The sequence below is a fragment of the Aphelocoma coerulescens genome, chromosome 10 (genome assembly GCF_041296385.1).
Source record: "Aphelocoma coerulescens isolate FSJ_1873_10779 chromosome 10, UR_Acoe_1.0, whole genome shotgun sequence".
Classification (NCBI taxonomy): domain Eukaryota; kingdom Metazoa; phylum Chordata; class Aves; order Passeriformes; family Corvidae; genus Aphelocoma; species Aphelocoma coerulescens.
Window position 1 is genome coordinate 9,668,217 of NC_091024.1, and position 12,915 is coordinate 9,681,131.

At 39.8% G+C, this 12,915-nt stretch overlaps 1 protein-coding gene across 11 annotated transcripts in view; it reads left to right on the forward strand.

The window, feature by feature from the left end:
* Nucleotides 1–12,915, forward strand: part of LRRC28 (leucine rich repeat containing 28) — a 55,207-nt gene extending 42,292 nt beyond the window's left edge. For 10 of the 11 annotated variants that reach the window (XM_069025395.1, XM_069025398.1, XM_069025397.1 and 7 more), the window contains 2 exons: nt 1,795–1,954; nt 4,832–12,915. In XM_069025395.1, the coding sequence (XP_068881496.1) occupies nt 1,795–1,954; nt 4,832–4,904 (233 nt within the window). In that variant the 3' untranslated portion in view covers nt 4,905–12,915. The remainder of the gene's footprint in view (nt 1–1,794; nt 1,955–4,831) is intronic. The other variant, XR_011154089.1, reaches the window with a different exon arrangement.

Here is a 12,915-nt window from a genome sequence, read left to right on the forward strand (position 1 = left end):
ATGCGAGCAGCCCTCAGCCATTTCAGCACAGTGTGACAGCTGAGCTGCTTTAGTTCTGCCCCAATTCAGGCTCTCTGCTCTAAAGTGGCCCTTGGCTCATCTGGTTCTGCGTCGTGCAATCACATGAGTTAGCAATATCTGATGATAACCTGCAGATCCTCTCAGATATGGATGTGTTGGGACTCCCCACTGTTGATGCTATCTTGGGAGTTCTCAGCTTTAAAGGTCAAAGGAGAAAGTGGTAGAGAGCTCCAGTGGGAAGATTAGAAGGGGTTATGGAAAGGGTCTCTTGTACCTTGGCCACTAGAGTAAATCCTCACTGCTTTGCCAGGAAATGTGTACAGGGAGGTCTGTCTTTCGTCACCCACTTGTGACTTGTACAGTAATTTCTGGAATCCAACTGTGTGAATGTGGTTCCTGAAGATGCCAGTGAAGTTTGGTTGGGAATGGAAAGGTGGTATTGCAAAATCAGTTTCAGGACTGGTTTGTAAATGGTTTTATGCAAGGCTGTAAGGATTATACCTCTTTTCAGCCAAGATGCAGAACCTGAAAAGGATGGATTTATATATCCATATACACACATATGGGGATATGTCCTATTCTGAGTGACCTCATTAAAGATGGTGGTCATTACCACCAGCAGCACCCCCATTTCAGTGAGGCAGGAGCAGTGCCTGTGTCAGACAGGTGTACGAGAATGCTGTGCTGGGGAAGCAGGTGGCACATATGGTTAAAGTAGCAGATTTCATCTGTCACTGCCTAAATTTGCAGTTTCAAGAGTGATGTTAAATACTTGGCGGCTGCTGGGGAAGTGGCAGAAGTGACTGGACTACTTTTTCTCAATCCTTGCTTGGCTGCAGAGTGTGACCTTTTCTTTCTGACGCAAATGTCCTGCTCGTCCCCTCCTTGGGGCTGTTGTGGTACATTGTGTCTGGGGTTCAACCTTGCAGTGTTTGAAAGCTGAAACCAGTTTGATACCGTAAAACTCATTTATCAGGTACTGCATCTTGTCTTGATTACTCAGCACCTAAACTCACTCACCTGTCTTGGCTGTCTCTCAGTTTCTAGATGGAGATTAGCATGTGGGGTTTAATTTATAAAACACTGTGTGGCTTAGGCCAGGCCTGGAAAAATGATGGCTCTTTCCTGGGAAATGACCCTAGTCTCTTTTGGTGAAAATGATGGCATCTTGTAAGCAGTGAGGGAACACTTAACAGATGAGGAATGTATTGATCTTTTTAGAGTGGTCTCTTTGGTTGGACCTGTGAGAATTATGCTGGGCTGGATTGAATTTCAAGTAATTCCAAATATCGCAGATCCCTTTTTGCTGATGGTGGAGTTTGGGCTTTGTAGTGAGGTTAGCTATCCTGCTGGATTGGTTGCTGAAATATTTTAGTAAAATACTACCAATGTCCTTTTCAAAATGTTGTATTGTTATTAGTTACTAAACATCTGTCTAGATTATCTGTGTCTAAAAATCCTTCATGATCTTTTAATCCTTTTTAATATTTGCTCAAGCTATAATATTTTCACCTGGGTATTTTAGCCCTGTTAAACTTATGCCCACAGATGGTAAACTTCTACATTTAACTTCAACTTCTTGAACTTAGAAATGGAAAGCACCATGTGCCTCACTCTAATTGTGGTAATTTGTATTACCTTGTTGTTTTGACAAAGCCTTAAGAATGTGAGGCAGCTGTTTTCTGAATTGTTCACGGATCATGCTTGTTCTGTTTGACTTTATCATGTGATCATTTTATTATAATTTTTTTGTTTGTTTCTTTTCTTCTCTAGATGTAAACTTTCTGACTCCAATCTCACTACCCAAAAGCCTCTTGGAATTGCTGCACTGTCCCTTGGGACATTGCCACCGCTGCAGCCAGCCTATGTTTACCATTGTCTACCCAAAGCTCTTTCCCTTGAGGGAAACTCCAATGGCAGGATTGCATCAAGGGTAATTATACAGGAAATTGCACTGGGGTTTCATTTAGGAAGAAAAACACCTTATGGAACAAAGCGTATTCTTAGATTTTTTTTTTTTTAACTTAGCATTTCATATCCAAAATTCCTGGCCTGTGATTGCATGTATAAGTTGACAAATACTTTATTCATGAGTCAACCAAAATACTGCTGTTAGACTGTTGAAAGGGTCTTCAGATGTGCTTGTTTCAGCCTGGTGTAAGACAGGAAAGGGTTTGGTTAGGATTGGATTGACCTGTTTGTGGTAGTGCAGCACTTCTGTGCCCTGGAAAGGAAGTGGTACCTAACACCAGCAGTTGCCCTGATGGTCTCAACCCTGACTTCAGATTGCCACCACCAAACAAAAAGTGCTTCAGGATCAAAGATGGAGAAAAGTTGTAAATCTGGAGCTTAATTAAAATGTTCTGCAGTAAAATACTCTTGTTTTAATTTCCACACTAATTAACTTGAGATATGCTGTGGAAGCATTCTGCATAGGACCATACATTTTGTAGCAATACATGTTTTTAATAATACTTTCATTTTATGGTTGTAGCAGTTGTGAAAGTGTCTGCAGGATTCACAAGTCAAGCAAACAAGCCCACACAGACTTCCTGACCTGCTGGACAGTACAGTCATAGAAGGGACTCAGAATGGGCATATGGTTTAGGGAATGTTGCTCTCATGTAGATAAAGATATATAATACCTTGAAGGTGAGCCCTGATTGCTTTGCAATGATTCTTTCCCTAATACCTACTAGTCTGAGTAGCCTTCCATGAGCCATAATATCAACGAATCCACTTTCTGCAATGGAAAAGCATCATCTGAGAAATTCCGGTTTGTACTGTTTGAAAAATAATAAAGGAGGTTTAAAGCTAAGTCACTTGGAGTTAAACAAGCAAAGGTGATGTTAGGTTCTTGTTGAAGAATTAAAGTCAAGCTATTAATTACAAGGCATATACCTGAAGGTGTGGAGCAGAAAAGACAAATGCTCTAAAAAGTTACGTTTTTGAGATTACTTATTGGTGTCTATATAATGCTGAAACAGCACTTGGTTCCTGTCCTGCTGAAATCCATTGATTTGATAGCTATCTTCCATAAAAACAAGAAACTGCTTTTCAGTAGGAAGATCTTTAATGAGAGAGACTAATGGATGATTCAGGTTGATGTTACCTGTTTTGCACAGCTGTATCACAGCCTGTTTTGCTGTGAGTTTGTGACATAAGAAGTATCTGATTTGTAAGCAATTCAGCTTTATGAAATGAAAAACTTAGGTATGCCAAATCTGGGCAGCAGCCAGAGGGCTGCATAAATGCTATTTTGGAAAAGCCATCTTTCTTAGAAAGATCTGATGGCAGAGATTGCACACTTCAATTTGCCACTCTGTTACACTTCAGTTATATGTAGAAATTCAGTGGATTTCATGTTGAGTGAAATAATCTGCCTCCATACTACAGTCATAATATTCTTAGTGGCATAAAATGTTATAATCATGCTATAAAGAACTTCTTTCAAACATTCAACAGTATCATTTTCTAAAAAAATGATGGAAAACTACTTGCTGGTCACTAAATCAATATATTACCCAAAATAATTCAACAGTGTGACAGTTCAGACTACTTTGCAATTAATTGCTAAACCCTGCTCTTTCTAGAAGTTACAGTTACAGGATGATAGATATTATCAGTAGACACCTTTAGGAATTATTAAAGGTAAGACCCCACAAAACCATACTTTAGAGCTGTTTTTGAAGAACACTATATTAACATTCTAAAATATAATAATTAAAAATACTTACTTCTGCATGGTGTTCACTTGTTTCAAAAATAGTTATCATTCCTTCCCTTAGGCAAGAATGTACTATGTTGTGCAAAATGCCTTTAATGAATCCAGTCTTAAGTAGCTGACATTTGATGCAAATCCACAGTAAATGAGATCTAAACAGGGCAGCCTGTCATCCTTATCTCTATAGCTTGTGCACTTGACATGGTAAGATTATGTGGAATTGTGGAGGTGTGATAGCTGCTTTAGAAAGATGTGACATACAGGGTTTCTGTTCTAAAGAGCTTAAAGTGACCATGAAAACACACAGGGTAGGAGTCCTGGGCGTTTGAACAGCACTGATTAGCACATGCCACATCCATGCCAGTAACTCCTGCCTGGATTTCCGTATCAGATTCTGTATCCTCTTAGAGGAAAGGGGAGTTAAGTGTTGGACTGGATTTCTGTATCTGAAAAAGCACAGATGCCATGAGCACTGGGTAAAGTGTGATTTCTGGGTTAGTGAAGAATAGATCTGAACATTTTTAAGGCAGATATGTTGGTCCTTGCCAGGCTGGGGCAGGAGCAGGGTCACTGTGAGGCTGGGATCCCACTTGCACAGAGCCATCCCTGCTGTACCGCGTGGCACGGTGTGACATCACTGCCTGTCACTCATCCTTTCTGAAGATCTGCTTGTTCATTCTGCTGACCAGGGAGGACACTGGCCTTCAGTCATTTCATGCCTACAAGCAGTAATTTAAGAAACACATGAGCAGGGCTGAGGCTGCCCAGCTATTTTCCTGTCAGCTGCTAAACCTGCTGGCTGTGACACTCAGCCACACCCTGCTCAGAGAGAAAAACCACATGCTGCTGCTCTAAACCCAGTGCATAGAAACCAGGAAGGTTTTGAGAGAACACCCGCAGTATTTTCCTGCCTTGGTGTCAGGCCCTCACAGAGAGCAAATGAACCTGTGCTTTTTCTGGACTGTGGAGATGGGCTAATCCTGTATTTTACAGACCAGCACATTGTCTGTGTGGGACGGAGCCAAGAGCTTTAATCTTTACTGACAACTGTTTCCCCCCCCCTCTTTTTTTTTTTTTCTCTCCTAGGAGGACAACTGTTAGTTTTGTGGCATACTGCTGCTCCACCCAGTGTCTGCAGACTTTTGACCTACTGAGTTGATAAACATTTCCACCTCCTCAGGAGTGCTGCCAGTGTAAAGCTGCATTCGATGCTGTGTCCCATTGGTACTGGAATACCGTGTGTGCGTGTGCCAAAGCAGCAGAAGTGCCCAGTAAGGAACACTCTTTAGGCACTTAAACCCTGCCCTATCAAATCTGGATGAACTGCAGGAACTTCTCAGAAGTGTAAATACCGAGCTTTTAAAAGTATTAACTTCTCTCTCCTCCGAGGCAGCACACAAACCAAACACATTCACGAGCTCTGACTTCAGGATTTCCAGTATTTTTCAAATGTGCCTGATTTCAGGTTGACCCGTTGCATCATTTGAGGCAGTTGCATTCCTCTAACAGGAGAAAGAAGTTCAGTTATGGCAAACAAGTTTTCACTTATTCATCCCCATCCTCTTCCCCTCTACAGCTGGAATCAAAGCATATTGCTGTAAGCCTGCAGAACCCTTTGATGGATCCCAGTGACTTTTCCATAGAATTCAGCCTTATTTTCTCCCTCTCATCTCAATGTTTACCCCAGCAGAGTTATCCCAGTTGTATACCAAGTCTTTGACAGTTCTCTGTGGTATTTAAATCCACATACTAAAAGCAGGTTTTTCTTTCTAGTGTCATTAAATACCACAGTGATTTAATTGGAGTAAGTAGGATATGTCTGGAGACTGAAGATCCTGTTTCAGTGAAGGCTGGTAGTAATGCCTGCACTAAGGGGTCTTGCTCCAGCATGTTTTAGGGTGTGTTTTCTTTATTTTTATTGCTTGAGAATTTTATTTTCAGAAATAGGTCTCCTTTTGTTCCTTTGAGTTCTTCAGGAAGAAGACAGCTCTAAGTTTCAACTTCCCTTGGAAAAAACCCAACTAGTAATATGATAGAAAATCTTTATAGTTATTATATTTTTATGGTTGCAGACTATAGATCTGCAAAGAGCTGGTCTTGATCTTTTTCTAGATACAGCATTTGGCTGATTTGTCCAAGTGTGTCAGTGGATTGTGTGCCTTGGAGAAGGCTGGAAATCCAGGAGCAGGTGTGTATCTCCATACACAGGTATATTTGCACACATGGATATCTGCGCAGGAGGGCTGGACATTTGTTTTCATACATTAATGGCAGGTTTGGTGCAAATTTCCACTCACTATCATATTCGTGGGAATCTCTTTTTGTTACATCTTGTTCATTTTAAATAAAGAACAAAGGATGGAAAAAAGGCCCAAAATGCCTACGTGACTTAACATTTTGATTTTATACTGAAACAGTTTACAGGTGATTAGCCCCTCTTGACTTTTTTTTGAATATATAATATTTTTTTTAATACAATTTTTTTTTGTTTTTTTACTTTCTATTTCTTAGGTATAAACCACTTGTTGATTTAGCACAGTGTGCTGCTCTGTGCAGTAGGTAGTTACAAGCTGAAATAGATATGAATGAAACAGTTTGTTATAAAAATGGCAAGATAAAGAGACTTATTTGGTAGTATATTAGCATATGTTGTGGTGAGGTGTGCGTACTTTGAAGGCAGGAGGCATTAAAATGTTTTCCTGTTGCCAAAGAAGCATTTGTTCCCTCTGCAGGCTTCCTGGCATCTCTTCAATAAATAGAGTATCTTAAGAGCTTAAAAGAGTACCAAAAAGGCAGTTTTGAGGGTGGAATTTTTAGGTTGTGCATGTTACTTGTAAAAATCTTTCCTGGTTTTATTGGGTTGGTTTTGGAGAGTTGAATTAGCATTAAGAAATGTAGAACTTAATCCTTCAGGAATGCAAGTATCATCTACTGTTTAAGAATTGTGAAACTTTCTAAAATAAATCCCATTTATTAAATCTGCTTTGGAGTTGGGGAAAGAGCCATGTCCAAGCAGCCTTGGTGCTGCTGGATTTCTGTCTGTGTCGTTTCCCAGGTTTGTTTCCATGCTGGAATCCCAGCAGGCCCAGCAACCCCACAGGGTTCACTGCTGAGGCGGCAAAATCCACCTTCAGCTTTTTCCTTTTCCTTCTGTACCTCAGAGCTGAGATGTAAATTGCCTATGTACAGTTATATCTGTATCAGAAATGTGCAAGTGTAGGACAGAATCCACTTTTTTTTAAAAAATAGATGATAAAAGCTATGGTAGTGTTACAAATACTAATTTTTATACGATACTCTGATCAGGAATTTTCAGTATTATTTTTACTGTGGCTTCCTCTGTCTTTGAAGGAGATGTTTTCTTGGAAGTTTTTGTCCGCTTTTTATACCAAGTTGTAGACTTGAAATCACAGTTTGTATCTGAATTCAGTCTGTAAATACTATTTTGGAGTTAAACCTTGTTGTGATCACCTAAAAGACATTAGCATTTGTTTTATTAGGAGTCAGATAGGAAGAGTGAAGCTTGATTTTATTATTATAATTATTTATTTATTATTTCCTTTCTTCTTCCTATAATCTAATTATTTCTTATTGAGTCTGTATCAGTCTCTTTATTATTATCTCCAAGTGCAGTTCAGAAGAAATTTAGCCTGTTCTATAAGCAGGATGAATCTTATCTAACACTTTAATAGATGATATTTCAAGAATGGAATGTTCAATAAATAAATGACTTAAACATGCAATTGAAGCTGAAATGTCATACCCTATTTTTATAAAACAAAGAAGGGGAAAGCCAATATATACACTGAGAATGCAGCTTAAACTCATGTTTGATGTTTTGGGGTTTTTTATATGAACAGTGTTTGTATTCATCTGTGTCTCTGAGTGATATTCTTCTGGATTAAAATAACTCCATTCTCACTTGTCCAAATTTTTCTAAAGTTGTTCTGCTGTAAGAGTATTTCATAACGAGCAAGCATGAGAGCCAGCTATGCAAATTGCAGAGGGGAGAGGGAGCTTGTTGCTGATTGAACTGTGCATCACTGGTTTTTCAAGGTGCCACAACGCTTGGACTTCTCTTTAGTGGGTTTATTTCTGGGTAATTTTTGATTGCTTGCTCTGGTTTGTCAGGTTAGTTCCCACTGAGGTAATTTTTTCTGTATACTACAAAAAAATCAGTTTCCAGCAGTTGAAAGAAATAGCCATTTAAAAATTTTTTTTTGTCGTAGATCTTAACAGTGGGAGCAGGAAAAGCTTTGGGGTTTTTCTTCTAGGCATTATAAAGAGAAAGGTGCAGGAGAGGAATAAGATAAAGTAAGTCTTGAGCCCATTGATACAGCTATAAAATTTTCCCAAGATTAACTCCTGTAATAATTAGGGATCACAGGCATAATTTTTGTCTAAGTTGTGATAACAGGCACCATGCTAATAAAATTTGAATCCTCTATAGAGGTCACTTTTTGTTCTGCCATGAAAGAAATGGGGGAGTCTCTGGCTTTGTTTAAAAATCCTGTTTGAGTGGTTTTGCCATGGATGCTGTTACACTTGGAGCACTGTTCTTGGGAGCGTTCCTGATCATCCCTCAGAGGATCGGAAATGCACTTTCCTGTGCAGAGAGCAATGTCTAATATAAAGAAATGTGTATTCTTCTGTTTTGATGCTTCTTCTGGGCTCTTACCAAGGTTTATTACAAACCTTCTATTTACTTGGTTGTGATGTGAGGTTGAGATGTTGCTCTGAGCAGAGCGGTGCTGTTTATTGCCAAGTTGGCTTCAATTCCTGCAGATTGAATTCTGCTGAATCCCTTCTTCTGGCATGAAGGGAGCACAGGACTGTTCTAACACCCGTGTGGTAGCAGTGTGTCAGGTTCTACTGACATCACAGCCCAGCTGAAGACTGGAGAGTGACAAACCTGTCACTAGAGAGGACAACTGGTTTTCGAAGGCTCCTTTGGCCCCACCAGAGTACCACTGATAAGAGAAGAACTTCTGCTCTGATGTCAGTGGGCGTTGGGTCAAGTTTTAATTGATGAGAGGGAAGAATGTGTGTTACCATCTTTGTATTTCTTGCAAAACTGAGACAACACCAGAATCCACAGCTGCTGCTCTGTCTGCAGCTGCGCTTCCATAATTCCAAAATGTAACTATCTTTGCCTCTTCACCTCCCTCTTAATACTGCTCATGTTGTTGCAAAATGTTACAGTTAACTTGTGATGGAAGAGGCTGAATAAATTGAATCCAGAGTTTTTATTACTTTTTTGTATTACAGACCTATTTTGTAAGAGAACGAAGGTCTGGTGGAAAGAAATAGCAATGTTCTGTGAAGTCTTCATTGCTTTTGCTTTTATGTGCCCTTTTTTGGATTAGAACTTGAATTTGGTTTGCAACTGAGTCCATTCTGTGTCTGTGGAAAGCACATGTGCATTGCTTTCTTGCTCTGTATTAACCAAATGTCACTTAGTGTGAAGGTGAGCTTGCGAGATCGTTTATTTAAAGTTAGTGGTGCGATTTATTGTATGTGCTTGTTAATAAACTATATTTTTGGATAGAATTACCGTTCATTAAAATTAACTAAATTCTTGCTCCTGGGACTATTAAGCTATGTTAGAATGTAGCATTTAATGTACATTTCAGTTCATTTGCATGATAACTAGCTAATAAGTCTCTTGTCCCAAGGCTGAAGAGGTGGGGTGAAAACACTTAAAACACTCCCAAGCCCAAAACACCACTTCAATTCACTTAATCCCTTTGTCTCAGACAATGTAGTTCATCAGATCTTGTAAAATAGGAACAAAATCCATATGGGAACGTTGCTTGAGACCCTTCTACGGATTGATCAAAAGGAAAATAAGTTTCAGTAGAGCTGTATTGTCACCCTGATAGTCCATAGATGAGGCTGTGGTTCATAGATTTCTTACTAAGCACCATTCAGCAGCTTTTTTTCCTCATCTAACAGATATCATAGGAACAAGGCTGCCAAAAATAAGTAGAAATTAAGCATCTGTTTTTCCAGTTGTTCCAGTCCTTGCTATGCAGCATTTTGCTTCAGTCAAAGCTGCTGCTCTACATGTTGTGATGAGTTCTTTGAGCTGGATTCTGTCTGGATTTCTGTGAGTGTATTGAGTGAATACTCACTAACCATTCTGCAGTAAGACCTGTGGTGGTCGAGGTGACTCAGATCAGTTGTAAACCTTGCAGGTTTAGGTGCTGTCCAGACTTGCCTGGAGCGTGTTTGGCAGTTAGTTTACCATGATTCACCTTTTTTTGTATTTTACAAGTAACTTTTCCTACTCTTGCAATAGAGGTAACCTCTGCTTGCCTGGCAGCAGGAGGAGGATGTGAGTCCCTTAATAAATGGGAGAACAACCCTTAACCTATAACTTTTACCAACCACTGATGTGTCCCTTATGAATTAGAAAGAAAGAAATGGGAGATCTTAACATCCTTTTCCTTTGCAATTAAAAGTACTTGGCCTAAATGCAGGCTAAGTGGAAACTTCAGTGACTGAATAATGCTATTGTATGCAGGAAATGAGAGGAGCTGAGAGCTCACTTGGAAAGGCACTGGATGTTTTGTGACTTCTAAGCCAAGATTTAGGACTCTTGATGTGGTGACATTTTGGGAACTTGAGAGCTGAGTTGAACCCGCTGAATCTGTGTCCCCCAACTTCAGCAATCATTTAATATTACAGTAGAACTCTCTTTTGTCCTGTACTGAAGAATCCTACCAGTATTCCCTGTAGCTGGCTCAGGACCATCAGATTTCTGTCTGCTGCTTCAGCAAGAAAGAAAGCAAGAGCTGACCATATGCTTTTTTTATCTTTTCACATTTTAAATAATAAACCCCTCACATCAGGCTCTTTCAGCACCCATTATGCCCTTCAGACATCTCCTGCTCCCAGGAAAAGACCTTGACACATCTGTGAGAGATCTGGAGTCTCAAGAATGAAAGCAGTTCTGTTGTTGGAAGTGCTGAAGTGATTTGACTTTCTGATGATGCCTTCCAAGTGGCAATCAAGGGCTAATTTCTCAAGTACCCTGATGCTCTTTTGTATGTTCATGGGGAATGTAAATATTGACTGGCTCTTTCTTCCAGAGAAAGCTGCCACTCATGGAGCCCTGTCCTGGTGCTAAATATGACTATGGTCACGTGATGAGGACTGGCCATGAAATCACGGAATATGCTGATCTGGGAGGGACTTGTCAGGATTATCCAAATCTTGGCCCTGGCACAGGACACCCCAAGGTGTTCTGCTGTCATTTGCTGTGAACCTCACAAAGTTATTAGGAGAGTTAATTTTTTTTTTCTCAAGATGTGTTGAGGAAGCTTTCTTGTGATAAAAAATGCAATACTGTGTTTGTTTATTGATCAGCACTATGAATGTTCTGTAAGTGCACTATTGTAGCAGCAAATCAAGCTATTTTATTAAGAAAGCAAGAAAATGCATTGTTAAATCCCATTTTGGTGCAGGTAGGGTCCACTGGGAGCACTAACATTCTGTTTAGGAATGAGAAAGAGAACTCATAATTCATCATAAAATGCAGGTATGGTCTGAAGATGCTGACGACATTGCCTGGATTTCATGAAAAAATAAATTTAAGAAGATAACCAGTGTTTCTTCTGGGATGAATATTAACTAATTGTATCAAATATGCCCTGTTCTGTTTTTTTTTTCTGCTTTGAACTCCTAAAATTCTGCACTTGTAGCTATTATTTCAATCTTACTATGTTTCCTTTATACTACAGAGTTCTAACCATTTATTTTTATTGTTAAAGCAATTAGAAGAATCAGGCTGAATATTGTAGGTCAGTTTGTGATAACTGTGATTGCTTTGCTGGCACTGAAGTTCCAAAGCAGTCTGAGCATGGACTTGAATTTGGCTGCCTTTGCTTTTGCCGTGTCTCTGTTGACTCTCCCAATTTCATTTTGCAAAAAGCTGAATCAATGTAGATGATACATGAAGAGAAGAATTACCAAGAAAAACAGCTATAACTTTCTTCAGAAAGCCTGGCTTAGAATAGGGATGGCAAGGTCTCCTATATGAATTCCAGGTAAGTGCTCCTTTTAAAGTAGGATGAAAAACAGTTGTCCAAGCAGCAGAGAACCCCATGTCTAAAAGTACCAAGATTAATTATATTCACACCTTACTGTTCTATATCTTTGTTTCTATAAAAACTGAGTAACTGCCTGATAGAGAGTTGTCTTACATCTTTGTAGAATTAAGATTGATTTTATACTTCCGACACACTCATTACTCTTCACAGTGTAATGCCTCTTGTGTTTCTCTGCCTGTATAGCTGTAAATAACAGCCCTTGTTTCCTCCCTCGGTCCTCACTCCTGACCAGAAAATGTTGTTCCACTCTCTGGTTGGAAAACAGACCTTTGCTGTGGTCCTGTAATGACCAATATTAAAGCAGTTTGTTACCTGCACAGTGACACAGGTTTGTGCTCCATCAGACAAAACCACCTAATCACGTTTCTGCACAATTATCTGGATCACAAATACGTGTTCTGTTCTGGCTGCAGATGAACTGAGGGATATCAAACTTGAATTAATTAATGTATATTAAATCAGTACATTGTATCAGGTTTTTAGATCTAGCAGTATCTAATCCTGGCTCTTAAGCCTCCATTATGAAACATGGGGACTCACATTTCTCCAGTAGCTCAGTCTAAACTGTAGCCAAACTTCTGTCTGATTCCTATAAAGATACTTGGGAGAGGGTTCAAATTGAAAACCTCTATTTAATTATCTCCTTTTTCCCACCTCCCTCCAGGAGGCTCAGATGGTGCCGGAACTGATACCTACTAGCTAGAAATGTCTTTCCAGGTCAGTGCTGTGCCAGCTGCCCTCCCTGCTGCGCCGGTGTCGTGCTGGCTGCCAGCCCTGCCCAGCTCCTGCTCACTGGCCCCGAGCTGCCAAGATGAAAAATATTGATTCCAGTCCATCTCATTGAAGTATTATCATGAGGTGTTCGCAGACATGCTGGGACTGGTCGTTTACTTACAGGAACATTTATCCAGGGGGATCTGGTGTGTTATGTAGGAAGAAACTGCAAGAGGCAGAATGAATTTACTGTTTTCACTTAAGAGTCAGTAGCCTGAGACTACTGTGGCTTTAGCTATTCTTGATTAATTTCATATGTGGATGCTCCTATTCCAGAATAAA